We start from the raw sequence: 20,132 nt of genomic DNA, 5'->3' as shown, positions 1-20,132 counted from the left end.
TGTTGTTGACATGCCATATCAATGTTCTCAGGGTTTTTTAATGGGATCCCACAGTTCATCTACAATAAAGTAGTATAATACACTAAAGCAAGGGACAAACCAAATCAAGTAGAGATGAACAGAGTAAAGGAGGTAGGGTTGGAAGTGATTTCAGAGATCACGTTTCTAACAGATTCCCCCTGGCCAGTTCTTAAAAGCCTTCAGTGATAGAGATTATACTGCCTCCCCACGCAATGTTTGTTTGTAGTGTTTATTCCTTTTCTTTTGAATGACAAGTAAGTCTGTTAGCTGTAGGGACAGTATTTATGTAGGTTTTTGACAAACTACTTTGCAATCTTTTTATAATAAATCTCATCTCTGTCACAGTCTTTGTTGCTCTTATATATGTCTGATTTATTGATGAAGCTCAAACTGTTTCAGTCTTTGGTGCTTTCCAGCTCCCGAGGGAATCCTATTAAATTATTTTAAACCAACCTTGAATGTATTTTGTTCTCAAAGGAGTATCAGACAAACCATTGACTGTGGTGTGAGAGCACAACAAAAAACAGAAAAGTTTTGCTTCCTCTAAGTAATTCTTTAAAATCTCAAGCTGACAAATAAGTAAGTACTTACTCAGTTCAATTTCCCTATTATCCAAAATTGTCCACTGTGAAGGACTCATTCTCTTTTACCAGAATACAATATATCGTCTGTTGCTCTAGCGATTCTCCAGTAGAACTTTAGGTGGGTATGTTTTGGCAAATAAATTTCTTTTGTTCATGCAGTGCACATATTCTTCCAATTTGCACATACAAATACTGAATTTTTTGTGATTGTACGTGTGGTCAGAGGAATAACTTATTTCAGAATCATTGCATAAAATATTTCTATGTGGCACAGAAAGGTGTTGAGTAGACAGATCTGACTTTCCTTTGCACAGACTAACTCAGACACTAAGAAGCAGTGCTTTACACCACCAATACTAACGAAGTGCTCACATGGGTGAAGACATATGTTCATCTATCTCGTGGTACTTTCTGGGTAGCAGGTTAAAGTGATGTATGTTGTCTTGGTGCCTCCTCAAGAAAACATACGTTGGCTTTTTTATCTAAACATGACCATTTTGTGCAAGTTCAGGAAAGAAAAAGGTACGGCTAATGCCCATAATTATGTTCTTCCTAAACTTTCAGCTGCTAGTCTCTCTGGGATTTTTTGGTAGCAGAAGAAAGTTTCCTGATCCGACAAACTGGCTGCCAAAGTTTTTTCTGTGCAGGAAACGAATACCTTGCATACTTTCCCCTTTGGGTGCAGATCTACATGGTTAGTCACAAAAGGAGCTTTAATTTCATGATGAAATCTTAAGGAAAAGAGAATCCTAATAGAGCGGGGAGAATAAGATCCCTGTAGTTGTCAAATGAAACTCAAAGTTAACTAGCATAAAGGCAGTACTTGGAATCTTGCAGTTAAACAAAACCTAATTTAAAAAGAAATCACACTTCGTACTTGTAAGCTTTGATCCGATTTTGCATGTGGTTTTAGACAGTATGTTTTCAAATTACTCGTATTTCTCCAGTGACAGGTTTTCATTGATGTGGCATCAATGGCATATTAATTTTGTTGACCTGGCTGCAACAGTTAGATTTTGAGCAGAAAAAGAAAAGCCAGCAAAGAAGTGACGTGGCAACAGAGTTGGCTTTTATCTAAAGAAGTTCTCTAGTGTTATTACTGGTACATTATCGGTGTGAATTTGTTATAGAGTACAGGTCTATAGATACTCTTTTTCTTTTTTCTTTTACCCCTCATTTAGGCTTTCAGATGTGAAATAGCTGGTCTATTAAATGCCATTCTTGGAACTGTAGTGGAATATTGGATCGTCTCAAGTTTGCTTATGGACAGAAATGTGTTTCATCAAATAGCTGATGATTTGGCACAGTACATTGCCATTTCGTGTGACGGTGAGTGTTTGAAATGCCTCTTGAAGTCTTTTAATCAAATACACTGAAGTCCAAACTAAAATGCTCAGTTTACTTTCAAGTTATATTTTACCTTCTGTTGTAGCTGTGCAGTCTTACAGTGTGATGCGTACATATGCAGGAAACTGTTTTATTGCGTGTGTGTGTCTGTGTCTGTCCCAAGCAAAGACCAGATAGAACAGGCTGTCTTATTAAAATCCCTCTAAATAAATCTCAATAGATGTTAATGTGTGTTAATGTAAAGGCTACACAGTGTGAAGAAGAAAAAAAAATATTTTGGAGCTCCCTTGTCATTTTAGGAAGAGCCTTAAGCATGTCATAGTAAGCTGTAACCTCAGAGAGGCAATTGGAGACACCTTAGCTCAAACCAATTCTCAGGTGAAATTTTTCACTCCACGAACTTGATTTGGTTGCTAAATACATTTCAGCCATAAGTCCAAAAGCTAGGCTGAACTCTTTGACCCATACAGATTTCAAATGAAACATTTCAGTGTCTCATTTAAAATCCTTAGACTTTATGGCCTTTATGTGTGGGGGTCGGGGAAAATTCCAACTTGTCTCACGAATCACTATCGTTCCTCTTAATTAAATATACTAAAGGAAGAGAAATGTCACAACTCAAACGAACCACTATCATTTAACAAATGAGGTTGAGGTATCTGTCCTTTTAGCAACTAGGGGACAAGGAACTCAAAAGACCAAAAAATTAGTCTCAGGGAAACTCCTGAATGTTTATAATTTCATTTTCAAACTTAACTCCCACCAAAGCTTTTTTTTTTTTTCTTCTTCTTCCGCCAGACCCCCCAAGCAGGAAACTTTGGGAAAACTGTACTTCTGTTGTGCACCTGTATGGATATCCTGGTCTCAGTCATCATTTTCTGTAGAGATAGGTGTACATAGGCTTCATTTACAGTGTTGCTTCCTTCTCCTACCTGGACTGTCCTGGAGAGAACTATCAGGAGCAGAACTATCCTGAAAAAATGAAACTAAAATCTTAGCCTCCAGACAAATAGTTCCACTTCTACAGAAAGGACTTATTATCAGCACTGTCACAGCCTGCTTAGATCTTAGAAGGCCAAATCAGTTGGAACTTTATAGTATTTAAATGGAGCTTTTAATATCTACTTCTATTGCCACCTCTCCAACAGATTTTCTAGCTTTCATATAATAGGGGGAATCTTGGATATATGTTTCTGTAAGACTTTCTTAGTTTCCTATATACAAATGGAAAAGTATACTTTCTGTGCTGTCCTTCACTGAGAGCATTCCTGAACAAGAACAACATTCACATCTGGTTATAAAGAGTAACGATTCTTTGACCTGTTGGTGATCACTGCTGCTCAGTTCAGCCCGCAGCACTTAAAGCCCAAAAACCTGTTGCAGAGTTCCCTTAAATTCTGTCGCTGTTAGAGTAGAAAACATCTATAGTGTCAAAACTTGTGTTTCTGTTTTGATTGAGTATACAGATCAATTAACGTATGAGCACTTCTTAGCCGAACAGAATATTCCCTCAATACAGAAAAGACTTTCTTCCTCATGGCAGACCGTGCTTTCCACCTCTTTCAGTTGCTATTTTGACAAACTTATTTTGCTAGAATCAAAATACAAATATCACCCTTAGAAAAATCAGTCATTCTCTCTTCTTTTCCAAAAAAAAGAGAGGTATGCCGGACAAATGCCTGATATAGATAGATGTATATTCTTCTGCCACTGTCTGTTTTGGGTTTTTTAAAAACAGTATGAAGTATTTGGTACATCTGAATGGGGTTGAAATTTGCTTACGGTCACTTTTCAAGTAGAATTTATAGGTCACCCTGCATTACTTGCAGATTTCTTTCTTCATGTAATATACATTTTATCTGAATTGTGTTTGTATTGTGTCACTTACAGATTTTAAAGGTGTTTACTTGTATAACTTCCCAAATAAATAATTTCATTCTGAAAATCAAGCTGTAACTTTTATAAAATTGTATTTAGAGCATTTTTAAAAAAAGTTTCACATAAAAAGTGGTACTTTGCCTTTTAAAATCTGGTGACCATTTTCTTAGAAGCTGCTCTTTTTATCAGATGATGGATAAAATTTTTTTAATATGAGTATTTTTAGTAATTCCATGGAGAACAACTTATGAATCTGCAGCAGCAGAAAAAAAAAGTCTGGAAGAGTTATCCTCTAGATAACTGTAGATGTACAGGTTTGTATATATTGTTTTAAGGCTCTTTTTTTCCCCTTTGCTTTTTATCCAGATTTTTCGATGTCTGAATTAAAAAGGTTCATTTGTTCCATACCATCCCTCTGGCTTCAAATGTTTGTCGCAGAAGCAGTTTTTAAAAAAATGTGTTTACAGAGGAATATAACTATTTCTAAAGAACCTCTTTCTCTTCAGAAAATAGTAAGTAACTCTTCTACTCCTTAATAACATATCATACTTAAGTATTTCACAAGTAATTGGATTCATGAAAGTCTTGGAAAATGTCTTTCTTTTGTGATCTGTGTCATGCTCATTGCATGCAATGTCTTCCACCTGTAGATAGACTCTGTTGCATTTAAATGTCGTTTTGCCCAAGATCTGGGTTCAAAACAATGGTAAGATTTTTCTTGATAGATAATTTGTAATAGCTGATTAATCTCTTTACGTGCAGTTGACATGAAAAATCACAATTAAAGCTTTTGAAAATAATGTCTGATGTAAATACTTTATGGCAATATTTGATTTTTAATTAAGGAAAATGTCCAACGTATGATGATTTTCCTGGGATATCTTTTCCTTCAGGTTTTTTGAAGAGGTCACAGTCTGTTATTCTACTGTGTCCAAGCATTTGTTACGTACAAGATTTTATTATTCTGAACCACAGTGCATTTCTGTGAATTTCTCTTAAAAACTTTTCCCTACTTTCATACCTTTTCCTGCCTTCAAATCACAAATTGTGATAGTTGAGGAGGAAATACGTGTTGAAAGCTGTGAAAGAAATTCTCAAAACCATGGCTGCTGGCAGGATGCAGGCAAATCAAGGAGATCACACAGCAATGACGTACCGTGACTTAGAGCCTCATTTCCATGATACTAACGACTAACCAGAATATGGAATCTATAACTGTTTCTTTGTAGCCTAAAATTCTACAGGGAGAGTCAAAGAAAAACAAATTTACACCTTTACACACTTTCCATGCATAAGTTTTCCTGAATTTTGCAGGAGTTTCTTGTGAACAGAGATCATTGTTTATTAATACGTCGTGTTTAACAGAGCTCTAACAAAAAAGGGTCAGAATTTTAAAAATAAACCAACTATATATCTAATATTTAACATGAGTTGCCAACACGTATGCAGCAGCAATTGCTATTTTTAGTATTGCCATGACTACTGATCACTCTTCTGCAACTACTTAAATGTAAATTTTTGTAGTGCTTGAAACAAGTTCATGTGCTTTTTGTGGCTTTCCGTAGCATTACTGTTCTTCCTTTCTCATTCCATACAATCGTATTAGCTATTGTCCAATTTTTCCAACTCTTCTCCTACAGGACGTTATCAGCTAGGCTGTTCTACAGGTTCAAATAGTGCCCTCCTACTCTGGGGGTAAATGTGCAGTGAGGGTGCACGTAAGATGTCCCTCACCCATTGCAAGTTACCTGCAGAATCTACAGTGATCTGCTGGATACTCAAAGCCTTCTTTAGCATCTTTCTTCAGATATAACCGTTGTGTAATCCTTGAATGAGTTCCCTCACTGGACTTTTTCCTATGCTTTTACCAAACCGCAGAAACTTATATGACTACTTAAAACGAGCGGTGTACGGGGTTGGAAGCTCTGTATTTCTGGAAAGAAACCAAAATATCTACAATGTCCAAAGCTACCATAATAATGAGAGAGCACTTAAGACATAGCTAGCTTATTGCCTTCACAACGGTCAAAGGCTTAATCCAACCCCTCATCTTAGAAGAGATGAAGGAGGAGAGTGAGTATTTCTTTACCGTTTTGCTCCTTGGGTTGGAAGCTTGTAAATACTTTCATGAAGTAGCTGAGAATCAAATAGCTTTACTTCAGTCTTGTGTCCAGCTAAAGCGATCAAAATTTTCTCAGCTACCAAAAAACCAAGAGAGAGGTGTAGAATTTTCCACTTTCTGGCTCAGACACGATACATTCACCTCTGAGGCCAGCAGAAAGGGTGAACTACAAGAATATAAAAAAGATTGCAAAGATAGCTTTAAACAATCTATATATGCAGTCATTTAGGGATCATATTTTTAAAAACTTAGGTACAGCAAGCTGCGGGTGGCGGGTGACTGCTTTGCATGAAGTGCAACATTAAAAAATGACTGCATTTTAATTTACTGTATATATTGTCATTGAAAATGTTACTTTTGCAACAGGTCTGTTCCTATTCGCCTGCTTTGCGAGAGGTAGGGATGCATGAGACAAGGAACATACAGAATACAAAGAAAAAGAAAATGAAAATAGGGCAATGGCCATGCCCTGAGTCTCAAAGGGCATTACAGATGCTAAATGGTGATAAGCAGAACCAAGTCAAAGTGCTGCCTGACCTACCGTAAGTAATACCTATAACATCACCAGTTTTATTCTGCTTTGGGGGACAGCTTCTGACCTGACACATTTCTTGAACTTTATATGACCTGTTTTGTTGTCTACAAATTGCTGAAACTGACAGAAAGCTCCATTGTAAACCTGTAACACCTCTGGGCTGGGGTTCCCTCTTTCCCCTCATCCTCCATCTCAGTGCACCTGCAGGCTGATGCAGTTATATTTTCCCAATATTAAATTTAAAGTGTGCATAGAGAAGTTGAACTGTTCGTAGAATTACCTTTAAAGAAAGTTTAATTGTGGGTAATTTAATTTTATTACTGTTTTGAATACAGTTATAATTAAATGACATAGAAATTATGTAATTAAGACATTTCAGAAATAACTCTGAAGTGGATAGATCTAAGTATGCTGTACGTACACATTTAAAAGCATTAAGTATGTATACATTATCTTAAAATATAAAATAGTGATTTTGGACATGTCCCCTTTGCTCTCTTTTCAGTGACTTAATCTTTAATAAGTGCCCTCCAATGACAAAGAGGCTTAGAGCAAAAGCAGAAGTTGAGTCTTCATACACCAAAGAGAATTGCTACGTTTTGGCTGAAGAGGTGCATTTTTGCAAGAGAAATATGAAAGGTATGCTGTATATCTGATTTATCTTAAGAACTTTATATGGTAATAATCAACAGTTTCAGGCTTGAAAATCTTGTCCTGATGAATGCTGAACTAAAATGATGGCTTATGCCCAAGAATTATTTTTTTATGGTTTGTCTTTCTTTTTTCCGATGTCTGTTTAAAAGGAGGAATTGTATATATGGTGGAATAAAGCTGCCTCCTCCATTCCCCCTCCCCCTCCCAGATATTAAATACAGTGTACAGCTTGTGTGAGCTCATTCCAGTCTTGCCCGCCTTACTTTGCTAATCCACCTCAACCTGTGCTTGGTAGGATCAACGTCTTCCGATTTGAAAGTATAATTCGGTCTTCATCTCTTTCAGTCCTAGACATTTTGTGAACAAAGACTGAGGAGTATGCTATGTTACATAGCTGTGTTAAGCATATGGACTGTTTTCTTCCAGGCATTCAGCCCAGACTATGAAAGGCATTTGGCTTTTGTCTTAGTTATACTGGAACCCAAGTACCTAAGCAATAAAACAGCAGTGCAGTAATTCATTCGGTTCCTACTTACTACACAAACATAATGTAAATATTATCATGTAAATCATACATTACATGAGCCTTTACCTGAACAGAATTACTTGCTGGAACTACTTTTTGTCATCTTCATCATCAGAAATTTATCTATATCGCTTAAAACACGGCTATATTAATCATGACACCCAAGAGAAGGCTTAGCAAAAACTGGAAAAAACAAGCTGGGATCATTCAAAAAATTAAAACCAGAATTGTATCACAAACACTGAAGGACAAAAAAACCCCTCACCCTCTTTTGGGATTTAAGAGAGCTTCAGTAACAGAGCCAGACCATGCATTTTTAAAATTGGTTCCCTTTCTCAATATTGCTTTTGCAAGTAAAATTGATGTGAATTATTACATGGTGACTTCTAGAAAGAAAAGTGAGTTGAAGGACTAGGGCAAAAAAAAACCCAACCCAACCACTTTTTTTCTATTCTTTCCCTGCCAAAACTGCAAGAAGTATCTTCTGTTGAAAGAATGAGTATGGAGCTGACAGATTTACATAGTGAAGGTATTAATATAACAAAATATACCATGTAAATCTTATCGCAAAGGCCGAGAGATTTAGCCTGAGATATTTTTCATTTCGAAGATGTTTGTTGCATCATCTTTCACCTGGCATCAAGATTTTCCTCGGGCTCTTGTTCAAACCTAATCATTTAGTGAAAGCAAAACAGCGTTTAGAACGGGTCTGAAGTTTTTATCATGCAGAAACTAATGGTGTCTTTACGTGCAAGCAGCAGTTCTCAGCTGCTTGCTGTTCATTTTTTCACACTTACTTCAGCTTTACATGGTACGAATGCTCAGGATTTCTTTTTCCAGGGGATTTTTTTTTAAACTATTATTATTATTAGGACCCCATCATTTATTTCTCTCTCCTTCCCCCCTCCCTTGCTACTGTAGCCAAGTCAGACAGCCTATTGAGAAACAGCAAACCATCTGTTAACGGATTTGAAGTTCTGAATTATACTTGAGTGTGTAGAGGCACTCGTGCTTAGCCAGAAACATTCATTTGAATTAAGCTATAAATGCTGTGTAAAAAGAACCATACATTTTAACGTAGGTTCATGAATAAATTTAAGGGAGGGCAACTGCACTCTAAAGTTTTATTGCTTCAAAACCCAGTATTTTTGATGTTCTGTGATCACTTGGTGCTTTTATAGTGTGATTGAAGCTTTAAACCTTGAACTGGGGGGAGATAATTCCTGTGTTAAACCGTTTGCAATACAATTTCATTGCTGGATCTCTGGTGGAACAGAAGCTCTGTGGGTTTTTTTTGAATTTTCTTAAAAGATGGTTAAACAGGATAAAGGAAAATCTTACTCATTATTGAATTTTCTGGCATATAGCCAGGTCTCCTAGTTCCAGGCACTTTGATTATTTTCTTTAGTTGCTATCTTGCCTAGTCTAGTGTAATCTATTAATTTTTTATGGTAGGAGAGACAGCCCTGCATAGAGCTTGCATAAGAAACAAAGTGGAGAGATTGATTCAGCTTCTCTCTTCCCCTGGAACAGACATTAATGCTAAAGGTAAGTTATTCAGTTTCTCTACAGAAATAAGAAATTAAGCCGGATAAAGAAGTGTATTAATATCTGTTTGGTAATAAAGTGTGTATTTATACTATTAAAACTGTCTTTATTATTTTAAACAACACAAAATGATGAATTTATAGCAAAAATTGAGGAAAGGTTAATTTATAACTAAAGTGCATTTTAACATCACGTTTTCTACTGATTTTTAAAAGTGCTATTTAATGTTTTTCAGCTATTTTTTAATAGAATTTCTTGTTTTGAAATCACAAGCTGCCACGGTAGCCACAATGAATACTAAAAAGTAAAGTGTTTTGCTGTCTAATAAATTACATTATTAACATTTTAGTACTACTTCTGCTGTTTTAAAACTTCCCTTGATTTATAATTCAGACTATGCTGGCTGGACGCCTTTGCATGAAGCCTGTAACCATGGCAGCACAGTGTGTGTCCGTGAAATTTTGCAGCGTTGTCCAGAGGTAGACCTGCTCAGTCAAGTGGACGGGGTGACTCCTTTGCATGATGCACTGTCAAATGGACATGTAGAAATTGGCAAGCTGCTACTTCAGCATGGGGGTGAGTGCATTTATGCTAAACTGGTTTAGGGAAATTATCCACTGTTCTGAGTCCATATGAGGGTCGTGGTGTTTTTCTTAATAGTTGCTTAAAATACAATTTTATTATGAAATATTTATTTTAAAACATTTTTAAGCCAAGCTGTTTTGGTCACAATAAAAATAATACTGTTTTCACACTTATCTTGATCAGCTGAATATGAAATTAACTGGGATTTTCACATTTTTTTCCAATATGGTAATGTTTTTATTCTGCATTTTACACCATATGCATTGTAACTATATTCTCCAAACTCATTAATGAAGATAAAGATTACCTAGTCACCAAGCAAAGCTAAGGATTTTCTTTTGTTTTGATCTATTTTTACCACGACGCAAAAATAGATCAGTAAATCTCTATATAATCATGTATTTCAACATAAATTTGTTCAGCATTTATGAAAATTAATGTGATGGTCTTTGAAGAACACAATTAGCTTGGTAATTAGTTTGAGAATGGAATCTATATTGTAATTGTGATAACTGCTGTTTAGGGATAATAGTGGGAGGGATGCCTTAGTTTCTAAAAAAAGATACATTGCCCCTTAGGCAGACACATGATAAATGTTTTGAACAACATTTTTTGTTCAGTGACAGGGAACTTGTATCTTGTCTTGAAATATTCTGTATCAATGTAATTAACTTAGCATGTTTTTTAAAAAAATCAACTGCAAAGAATGTTCTTGGATATCAACTCTTCCTTCTTTTAATTCATTTACTAAAATGAGCATTTGCGATATCCTTTCCATTGACCTATTGTGTCAGTTTAATCTCTGTGCATTATATGCTGAGTCCCAAATTTTTTGAATAAAGATCATTCTGCATATAGCCACGAGGCAGAAGAATGCACTGTATTTAGATGGCCTATTACTTAATTAAGGTAGAGAAACAAAATTTTATTTCATTCTTGGCGTACGACCCTCCGTATTTACAGTCTTCTCCTGCCCCCTAAAGGCTATTTCTGTGCCTGTTGTGCAAGCACCGGCTCGTAATCAATACATTCCTCTGCAGCTCTACCTCTGTGTTTGCTGAGCTTCAGTTCTGTGGCTCCCAGGTGTTTTATATATCTACCGAGCCATGTATCTGACATGCCAAGCCAATAGCTGGGCTCAGTTCAATCGCTCTAAGTGATGCAACAGCCGATATTGTAGTAAGCCGGGCTCCTCAATTGGAAATGGCATTGCACTGACAGATGTGCATTTTTCCTCGGCTATTGTGAAGAATAGGTAGTGGATGATCCTGTTGTCCTAGGGGAAGAGCTCTGCTTGCACTTGCATTCATCAAGGTTTTCTGGCAACTATAAGGCTGCGTGTACCCTTATCTTTGCCTTTGTCACACTCTGCGTTTTGGCCTGTCAAATAGTGGACAAGACTCTGGTGTTACCCCTTCGGTGTGGATTTACTCAGCTCAGTAATTTAGAACACGTCTCTGCAAAAACTTTTTCCGCTGTCTGTCTCTAAAAGCCTTCAGCTTGCGACAGTTAATTATATTACATAATCAGCGATGGAGGAAAACAATACAGCTTTAATCACAGCAAAGTTAAACCATCTACTATGGATATGTAATGCGGTGAATTACCTTCTGTAATTAAAATATATTTCTGAAAACGTATTCAAGTTAAAATGTCATCATTATTTTAGCATAGTAACCCAAATTTACGTAAGAAGATTCCTGATGTGTTTATCTTTGAAAAAACACACCTGTAGTTTGAACTGCCTTCATTTTTTCTTACTGGTGCAGTCTTTCTTAAACTCATCAAGATCTCTGTAAACTGTTTAAATATTAATAGCCTCGTTGTGCTAATAAACAGGAAATACCGTAAGAATGTAGTACATTCTGAATAAGTAAAACATGTCCCATTTACTTACTTTAAATCTATTTATTAATTACCCTTTCCATTTCAAAAGTCTCTTAAGACAAAATTTTGAAATTCAGTTGTTGGGGGAGACTAGGATTCCTACCTCAATAGTTTACCTTGCTGCGTAGCCTAGGGCAAGGGTGTTCACACCAGCCAAAGAAGTAAAATAAAGAGCATCATAGTAACATGCCTTTAATCTGGAGTCAGTGTCAGCAAATAAGCTGGTCTATAAAATACTTAATGGCATTTTACAACAGTAATAACATTACATTTTGACATACATTTTTATAATTACTTGAAATTTTTGGATAAGCAACATTTGAATTTCTTTTCCATTTCTACATAATAATCATTGGCTTTAAACCTAGCAAACCTGGGAAGAAAATAAAGACAATATTGTAAAGAAACTGTTACAAAGGGTCTTTCTACATGTTCTAGATTGTATTGCAAATGTGTAACTCATCAGTTACATCAACATAACTTTGTACAAAAAGGAATTTAAACAGACTCCTAGCTTCTGGCAAAAGCCAAACGAAAATCTTGTTTGGCTGCCAAATCGAATGTGCTGTTGTTATTAATGTTTGTATTTTCCCTGCAGGACCAGCCCTTCTACAGCAGAGGGACTCCAATGGAAAGCTGCCACTGGATTATGTTGAGTCCATACCAGTAAAGCAAGAACTTCTGAATGTTGTTCATCCAGAAGAGAACATCGACAGCTTCTATGAACGCACAGAACAAGATTTCTGCAGTCAGCAGAGAGAACTGTGGTTGATGTTATTTAATAAGATGGTGCTGAATTTTTGTTCAGTTTACAATCTGTCTTCACCCTTTACATTGACTCTCAGAGAGGTAGCTTGTTCAAGTGTACTTCCATTAATGGCTCTTGATAACTGTAAGATGAAAAATGTATTTTCTGCAGATTGGTTAGTAGATACATACTTTAGAGAGCTAGAAAGTTTTCAAAAGCTACCACAGTTTCTCCAAGAAATATCTGCAAACATGTTGTTTTTCCCTGGAGAACAGATGAAGGCTTTATTAGCAGCTCTGGAAACTATGGTCGAGGCATATCAGCTCTTTACTTAAATCTTTTTAACAGTTGTCTCCAAAACAAGCGACATTGGGTGAATCTTGACAACCCTTGGTATTGGGCTAGCTTTTTTTTCCGGCAACCAAAGAACTACAAATTTCATAGCCCTACACGAGCCCCACATGTTAGTATCTTCCATGTTAATACTTCCATCTACCAGAACCTGGAAGTCAGAGGCATTTATGCAGTGTGTTTTTTAGGCAATAGTTCCAATACCAATGACTTCTGCTGGCCTGATAGATCTGGATGTCTGTGACCACCTCGGAAGTGTGCTATATCATTTGCACTAAGTTAAACTTTGTATTTTCTGTCCTGGAAATCCTTGTTACACACACAAAGACACATGGAAGATCTTCTCCCTTGTCAGCACCGTGGCGCTGGTGGTCACGTTCATTTGTGCAGTGACTGACTTGAGGACCAGGGCCCAGATTTGCAGAACTCCAGCGGGCACCACTGACTAGGCCTTTAAAATGATCCACTCACCTTGCTGCTTCCCAGGCCAGTGATGCTGTGAAGGGCCAAATCCACCCTCACCGCATAATTTACGGTGTCCTTGGCTCTGCTCTGACTCGTGTTGGCTTGCAGTAGTTTGATAAATCCATTACACTAGCAGCGTATAAAATGATCTGGGAACACTCCTGGGATTCCCTCAACTAAAGATGCTGGTGGAAGCAGTGGCACAAATCTAGTTATGTTGGCAGGGGAATTTACAAAGGATTAGACAAGGCAGTTTAAGTACGTACTGGGCATCAGATTCTGACACTAAGTATGGATCTCCTTAAAAATTACACCCCATTTAATATGAGAATTTTGTTCTCCGTTCTGTGAATACACGCAAACTACACATGATAAATCCTCTAAACTAATCCTCTAACCTAATTTAGGATTGTCTGCTACGTATTCTATCAGATGGTCCTTTTAATTAATTAAGAAAAAGAGAAAATCCTGTGCTGTTCTTTAAAGGTATTGAGGCTGGCGAGGCAGCTGAACTACGTAATTGTGCTGCACAGTGTTGGGGATGCAGAAGAGTTAGAGCTCCCTTTGCACATTTGTACAGCAACAGCTACTCTTCCTGCCCTGCATCTTTGTAGAAGTCCAGTGCCAAAGTCATTTCAGAGTAGGGTCTGGGAAGAGATACGCTTTTAAGGCAAGTTTATCCCTTCCCTTTCCAAGGGAAGAGAAGGAAGTGCTGCTTTAGAGTGAGGATACCTGATTTTGCTGCCCCCCCCCCCCCGCCAACAGATTCAGTAATAGATCAGGAATAATTTAAAATCTTAGCCTTCAAAAGGAAGGTACTAGTTAGCAACATTTTCAATTCTTCTGTAATAGCAATTTATAATATTAAAAAAAGAACCCTAAAAGAAAGGGTGTGGATAATAGCTGCTTCTGAAATTGATGTTGCTTGACTGGAGGGAGTAAGTTACACTGATGCAGCTGGCTTGCAGCGCATTAAAACTTCCATTTCGCCTTTCTGCAGCTGAGATATATGATCTCATAGCAATTAATCCACTGAAGATGCTCAGTCTGAGTTGGTCTTGGAACCAGACCTACATTACAAATGTTCAGTGTTTATTAATGACTGATTGTTACTTTTATACATGCATGCAGAACAGCCTGCTCCAATAGAAAAGAGTCAGCGCATATCGGATTTGTTTCTGTTTGTGCACTTTTGATTTTTCTGTAGCATAAAGCAACACCAAAAAAACCTTTGTCACACATGAAATGGACTAATAAACATCAGTATTGTATGTTGCAGGGTGTGATGAAAGAAATGCTACATACATACTTCCTAAAGAATGCAAATATGCCTTTAAGTTTGCAATATTAACATTTTCTTTAGTTATGAATTTGATGGGTAACGGGAAATTTAAGATTGGGACTCAGAACCACAGAAGAATAATTCTGGTCCTAATATAATACATTAGTGACTTAAAAGAAAGCAGGAAAAGCATTACTTTGGTCTGATAAAGAGAGTGATTCTGCTTATATATCCAAGATATTCCCACAATTATTTGCTATTATGTCATTTAGACAGGAAAAAAAATGCGCATCAATCATTTGTAAGTCCTACTTACCTATTTAAACTAATTTCAAGTACATCTCTCCAAGATACTGTAGAGAAAATAGATAATGTGCTAAATGAACATTATTAACACTGCAAAGTGAAACATTCAAAAGTTAGCAAATGTCTGAATTAATATTCTACATGTAGCCCCAACTTAAATATTGTCTGTGCGCATCATCAGTCTTTAATTATATGGTGACACAATTTTGTTCTTCCTAATGTTCTCTCAGTTTAAGTAAGGATCATGTATTGAAAATTTTCCTGTTGTTTCCCAGTTATGCTCTTAACAGAGTTCAGTTTTATACATACTCAGTTTTACGTCCACCCAAGTTTGCAAACTCCGTATCCTTATAAAATCTTAAGTATATCTCAGTTGTATTTCACATAAAATTATGTGCTTCATCTAATTTATTAGAGAGTACCTGTTCTCCTTCAGAGTAGCAAAACTTTCCTGTTAAATCATGATTGCAATAAAGTGAGATCTATTAAGCGATTAAACTAACTGCTTTTTAAAATCCCTCTTGGTATGTAGGGTATTTCCCACTTCTTGGCTTAGTTAAAAGAACAAACAAAATCAGCCAGCCAGCCCCGCTCCCCCCTTTTCTCTCTATGCCCACGTTTCACAGGCCGACGTGCTTCGCAAGCACAAATGTGCATCTTCATCCTCCACCGATCCTGTTTTTCCCAGGCCTTTAAAAAACTTCTCCGTTATTCTCCGCCTTCAGCGTGCAGTTGGAGAACATCCCTTTTGCAGATGTGCCAGGTGCTGCCCGGGCAGGCGAGTAGCAGCAGGATGGCGGGTACAGCGAAGCAGAAGGTGGAGCACACTGGGATATGCAGCTGGGAATTACAACGGCACGACAAAGGTGTTGGTCAAGCTTCAAAAGTTGCCCAAAAAGTTGCATTAGGCCAAATTTCAGTGTTATATTTTCTCTGACATGGTCTTTGTTTCACACTGCTGCCATTACTAGACAGGGAGTGCATCAGTTTACGTGCAAATACCTCTCTGATACTTGTAAGAGGTTTTTCAGACCGTTCCTTGATTTCAGAACGGTCACGCTCATTGGCAAATAAATCACTACTGCCAGTATACTGGGTGTCTGGGCTCAGGAGCTTCACTGTCTATTTGTTTTATTTTTGTTTAGGATCAAATCTTAGCTCATCAAATTTAAGTATTCCTGTGGCTTCAATACCGTTTAAAATTTGTTATAACAGAGAGGAGGTTCAAACCTTGGAGCCCGGTCTCCCTTTGGGCTGTCTAAACAGTCCCGAAGCTCTTCCCTGCACCATTTGCCGCCCTGACTGATGCTCAGTAGCCGGGTTGCGAAAGGCCCCTCCCAACCTAAACCATTCTGCGGCTGAACTGGGCCGACCTGTACGAGCAGTCATGTCACCTCCTCCTGTGACACCTGCAAGTGTCGTACAGTAAAAAATGTAAACTGTGTATTTACTCTGTTGGTGAAACACGCCGGTCTGAGTGCCAGTCCTGGAGGAACACCACGAGAAACGCTTCACGCTCAGTGATTATTCCCCAATGCATCCTCTTTAAAATCTGTCAGATCACTCCTTTTTTTTAATCTGTTAAATGCACATTAAATAATTACAATCATCAAACTGAAATATATAAAGATCCTTACAAGTTCATAAATTTACCATCATATTTACCAGGATATGAAATTATGCTGCTTCAGGAAAAAAAGCTCTAAAAATTACACTTTGCAAAATACTAATCTCTGCTCTCGTAGTCAGATAAAAATAGTGAAAATGCACCTACTTTATCAACCAAACTTGTAATCTTTGTGAAAAAAAAAATAAAAATACAGATTTTGGGTTGTCTAAGAAGTTGCTTTAAGTCAGGATATCAAGAGATGCTATTACAGTAGCATATTTTAGGCAGTTGAGTAAATGCAAAATACCTTCTTTTTAAGAAGGATGAGCTGAGGACTATTTAGGAGGCTTTTTCCCGCAGGCAGGCAGGGAACCCCGGGCAGAAGAGATGAAACAGTAAAACTGCAGAGCTCCAGTAACGCTGCCTACACAGACATCTGTGAACCAGGTGTTTGGAGAGCATGACCGAATTGCTCAAAAATTAATTAGAAATATTGAAAAACAATGCTTCTGTCTGCCTAAAGCTGATGGCAATACACATTGAAAAAAATCGGACTATTTTGCTGGGTTTTTTTAACAACATCAGGAATTACTATTTCCATGCACATTTAAAGAGGCTGCTGGCTGGGGAGCGAAGGGAAGAGAAAATCAAAAATGGTGCAAAAACGCTACGTTCAAGTCCAGTTAAAAAATTGAGATCCAGCTTCTGGGTTCTTTCAATGCAAGTTTCATTAATCTTTTAGGAGAGCTATCTTATTGATGCTGGAAAATTGTCATTAATCTTGAATGTAGGAGAAGTGAAAATAAAGCAGTGGAAGGACGAACAGTCGGCTTATACAAATTGTTGAGAGTGCTGACACAGGGAAGTTTACCCGTTGTGGCTTGTCACTTGCACACAGCTGAAGTCTAATTAATCTAATTCTTGTCTTACCTAAATGAGCTTGTATACATTTGCTAAATGTCATAGTTTTTCAGGAGAGTCATGTAAAGAAGGTCTCATTCTTGTTTAACTCCCAGTTCACCTAAATCACGTTTCTCTTGTGTTTAAGAGGAGTGGATGTTTTGCTAAGGTCGGTCACTACCTCATTACAGCTCATTTGCAACCAACGGTGCTTTGGAAAATTCGGGGAAGTCAAAGCTACGGTGAAAAAATTTCAAAAAATAAACTGATTCAGAAAGATCTATATTAAAAAATAATAAAAATTCAGTGTCAATAATTCGGTTTGTTCGTTTGTTGTTTGCCTAATTTACCCATTTAGCCTTAAATTTGGACATTCTCTACTTCTGACTAAGGCACCATTTTTTTTTAATGATGTTATGCTACCTACCCCAATATATTCGTGCGTGCCTGCTGAAATTTTACTCCAAGAACTGGTATGATCTGGCAGTTTAATGGTGGTCAACCAGAGCTGCTCGAAGCACACCCTCTCTGCGCGGGAGACACGCTGTCAACAGCGGCTCTTGAGCTACTGAAGACCGAGCTTCATGTGGGCACCGTGTGGACTGATGACAGCGCGTCTTCTCCATCAACCCTTTCTGATTTCAGGAGTGTTCGTAGAACGTGGGGAATTACTTGTTCCCTGAAGGGCCTGTGCAAACACAAAAAAGCAGGGAGGGAAACGGTAGGATTAAATGATGGGTGGAGTTACCAAGGGCTCTAGCACACCTGTATCTATAGGGACGTCACCACCACTACCAAACTAAGGTTCAGGTTGGGTTTTTTTCTGCTTTTGTTTTGGTTTTTTGAAAAAATCCAGAAAAACCTTCTCAAATGCCATGTTGTGCCACAGCAAGGCCAGGTTTACGTCAGGAAGCTCTGGTGTGGTATTACCGCGTTTGCCTGCAGTGAGTGCTGACCATCAGCAAAACCACCCAGTCCTGGGCTGCTGGGGAGCCACCTGGGGATGCCCAGGAGGAAAGAAGGAAAAGCCCTGCTTCACATGACAGACAACAAATAGGCAAGCAGCTGCCATTGCAAGTGTCTCCCTTTTATAAACGTAAGAAAAAATTTTGGTTTTCTTACTCTGTGCAGGATCCTGACTTCAAGGCCTTAAATACCAAATGAATAACAGATTGAGTCGCTAGCCAAGGAAAAACTTTGAGGTCCCCTCTAGGTTTCTGTGTAGTGACACAGGGAGAGATGTCCCTACAAAGCAGAACGAGGATTATTCCTATCTTTCAAAACCTCCACAGGCCAGAGCATCTCCTCAAGGGCAGGAGACATTCGTTGTCTTTTCTCCTGCAGGGGTGCACATGCACACCCTTGTTTCTGCAATACCTGCATGAAAATTGCATGAATATTTACCAGTTTTATTTACATGTTTGCTGTTACCCACTGTAAACATCACCCTCAAGGCTGCAGGCCATCTCCTGCTGCCGCTGCCTCTTGTAGAGGCTGTCCTGGATCCTCTTCTGCACTGAGCTGCAGCTGCAAGAGGATCAACGGTCTAATGAGGTCCTCTCCCTCATCTGAATGGCCTCATGTCTACTGCACCATCCTCATAGGAAATATGCAGCGTGGATTGGAGTCCACTCAGACTGAACAGGGCAAAAGAGGATCTCTCTTCCACCTTGGGCAAGTGCCGTATCCACCACACTGAAGTTGTGGTTGTCACCATCACAGCTCTGAAAGTCTGTAACCAGCTTTGCTGAAGCTGACCTCCGTGTGCTGCAGGCAGAGGTCAACTTTTGCAGTGTTCAGGGCTTTAGCAAATATCCCTCTCAGCTGCTGCTTCCTGCCTTTGTTCGCAGAGTCAGACTTTTTTCTGATGTGGGAAGGTGACCCTGAAAAACTTTTACAGTTTATGAGAAACTGAAGGTATTTTATCTGTCCATATGGAAATGTGGTCTTCATTTTAGAAGAGCTACTGCATAATATTGCCTTTCCCATCCGTGTTTTGTTTGATGAGTGGGAAGTATGGAAGCTTTGATGTCACCTGCTCTTCTGCATGACCCCTTGTTAGTATTTCATATGCTCTGAACTGAAACTTTGCAAGTTTTTAAGCCTTCTCCTTCCATCAGTCAAAAGGCACTTGTTTTTGAAGACCTGGTATGGTTTCTACAAAAGTCTTGCAATGCCACTTGCTGTGCATCTACCTGCTAAATCCAAGTTATTCATGTTTTTATGTTAAGTAACAACCAGGAAACAGGCTGCCCCTGTCAGAGCAGTCATAGAATCACAAAACGGTTTGGGTTACAAGGGACCTTTAAAGATCATCTAGTCCACAGGCATGGGACACCTCCCACCAGCCCAGGTTGCTCCAAGCCCCGTCCAACCTGGCCTTGAACCCCTCCAGGGATGGGGCAGCCACAGCTTCTCTGGGCAACCTGGGCCAGGGGCTCACCACCCTCACACCAAAGAATTTCTGCCTCACATCTCATCTCAATCTCCCCTCTTTCAGTGTAAAACCCTTCCCCCTTGTCCCATGGCTCCCCTCCCTGCTCCAGAGTCCCTCCCCAGCTTCCCTGGAGCCCCTTGAGGGACTGGCAGGGGCTGGAAGGTCTCCGCGGAGCCTTCTCTTCTCCAGGCTGAACCCCCCCAGCTCTCTCAGCCTGTCCCCACAGCAGAGGGGCTCCAGCCCTCCCAGCATCTCCGGGGCCTCCTCTGGCCCCGCTCCAACAGCTCCGTGTCCTTCTGCTGTTGGTGCCCCAGCGCTGGAGGCAGCACTGCAGGGGGGTCTCACAG

The 20,132-nt window shown here is 38.7% G+C and overlaps 1 protein-coding gene across 1 annotated transcript in view; it reads left to right on the top strand.

Moving 5' to 3' along the window:
• SLF1 (SMC5-SMC6 complex localization factor 1) overlaps window positions 1-17,615 on the top strand; it is a 43,396-nt gene extending 25,781 nt beyond the window's left edge. Inside the window, exons 12-18 of the mRNA XM_054186555.1 lie at window positions 1,787-1,934; window positions 4,197-4,342; window positions 6,319-6,494; window positions 6,993-7,126; window positions 9,123-9,215; window positions 9,609-9,791; window positions 12,286-17,615. Coding sequence (XP_054042530.1) covers window positions 1,787-1,934; window positions 4,197-4,342; window positions 6,319-6,494; window positions 6,993-7,126; window positions 9,123-9,215; window positions 9,609-9,791; window positions 12,286-12,770 — 1,365 coding nt within the window. The 3' untranslated portion in view covers window positions 12,771-17,615. The remainder of the gene's footprint in view (window positions 1-1,786; window positions 1,935-4,196; window positions 4,343-6,318; window positions 6,495-6,992; window positions 7,127-9,122; window positions 9,216-9,608; window positions 9,792-12,285) is intronic.
• The last annotated feature ends 2,517 nt before the right edge of the window (window positions 17,616-20,132 follow it).

The sequence above is a fragment of the Rissa tridactyla genome, chromosome Z (assembly GCF_028500815.1).
Source record: "Rissa tridactyla isolate bRisTri1 chromosome Z, bRisTri1.patW.cur.20221130, whole genome shotgun sequence".
Taxonomy (NCBI): Eukaryota; Metazoa; Chordata; class Aves; order Charadriiformes; family Laridae; genus Rissa; species Rissa tridactyla.
This window is presented reverse-complemented; position numbering and strand designations above follow the sequence as displayed.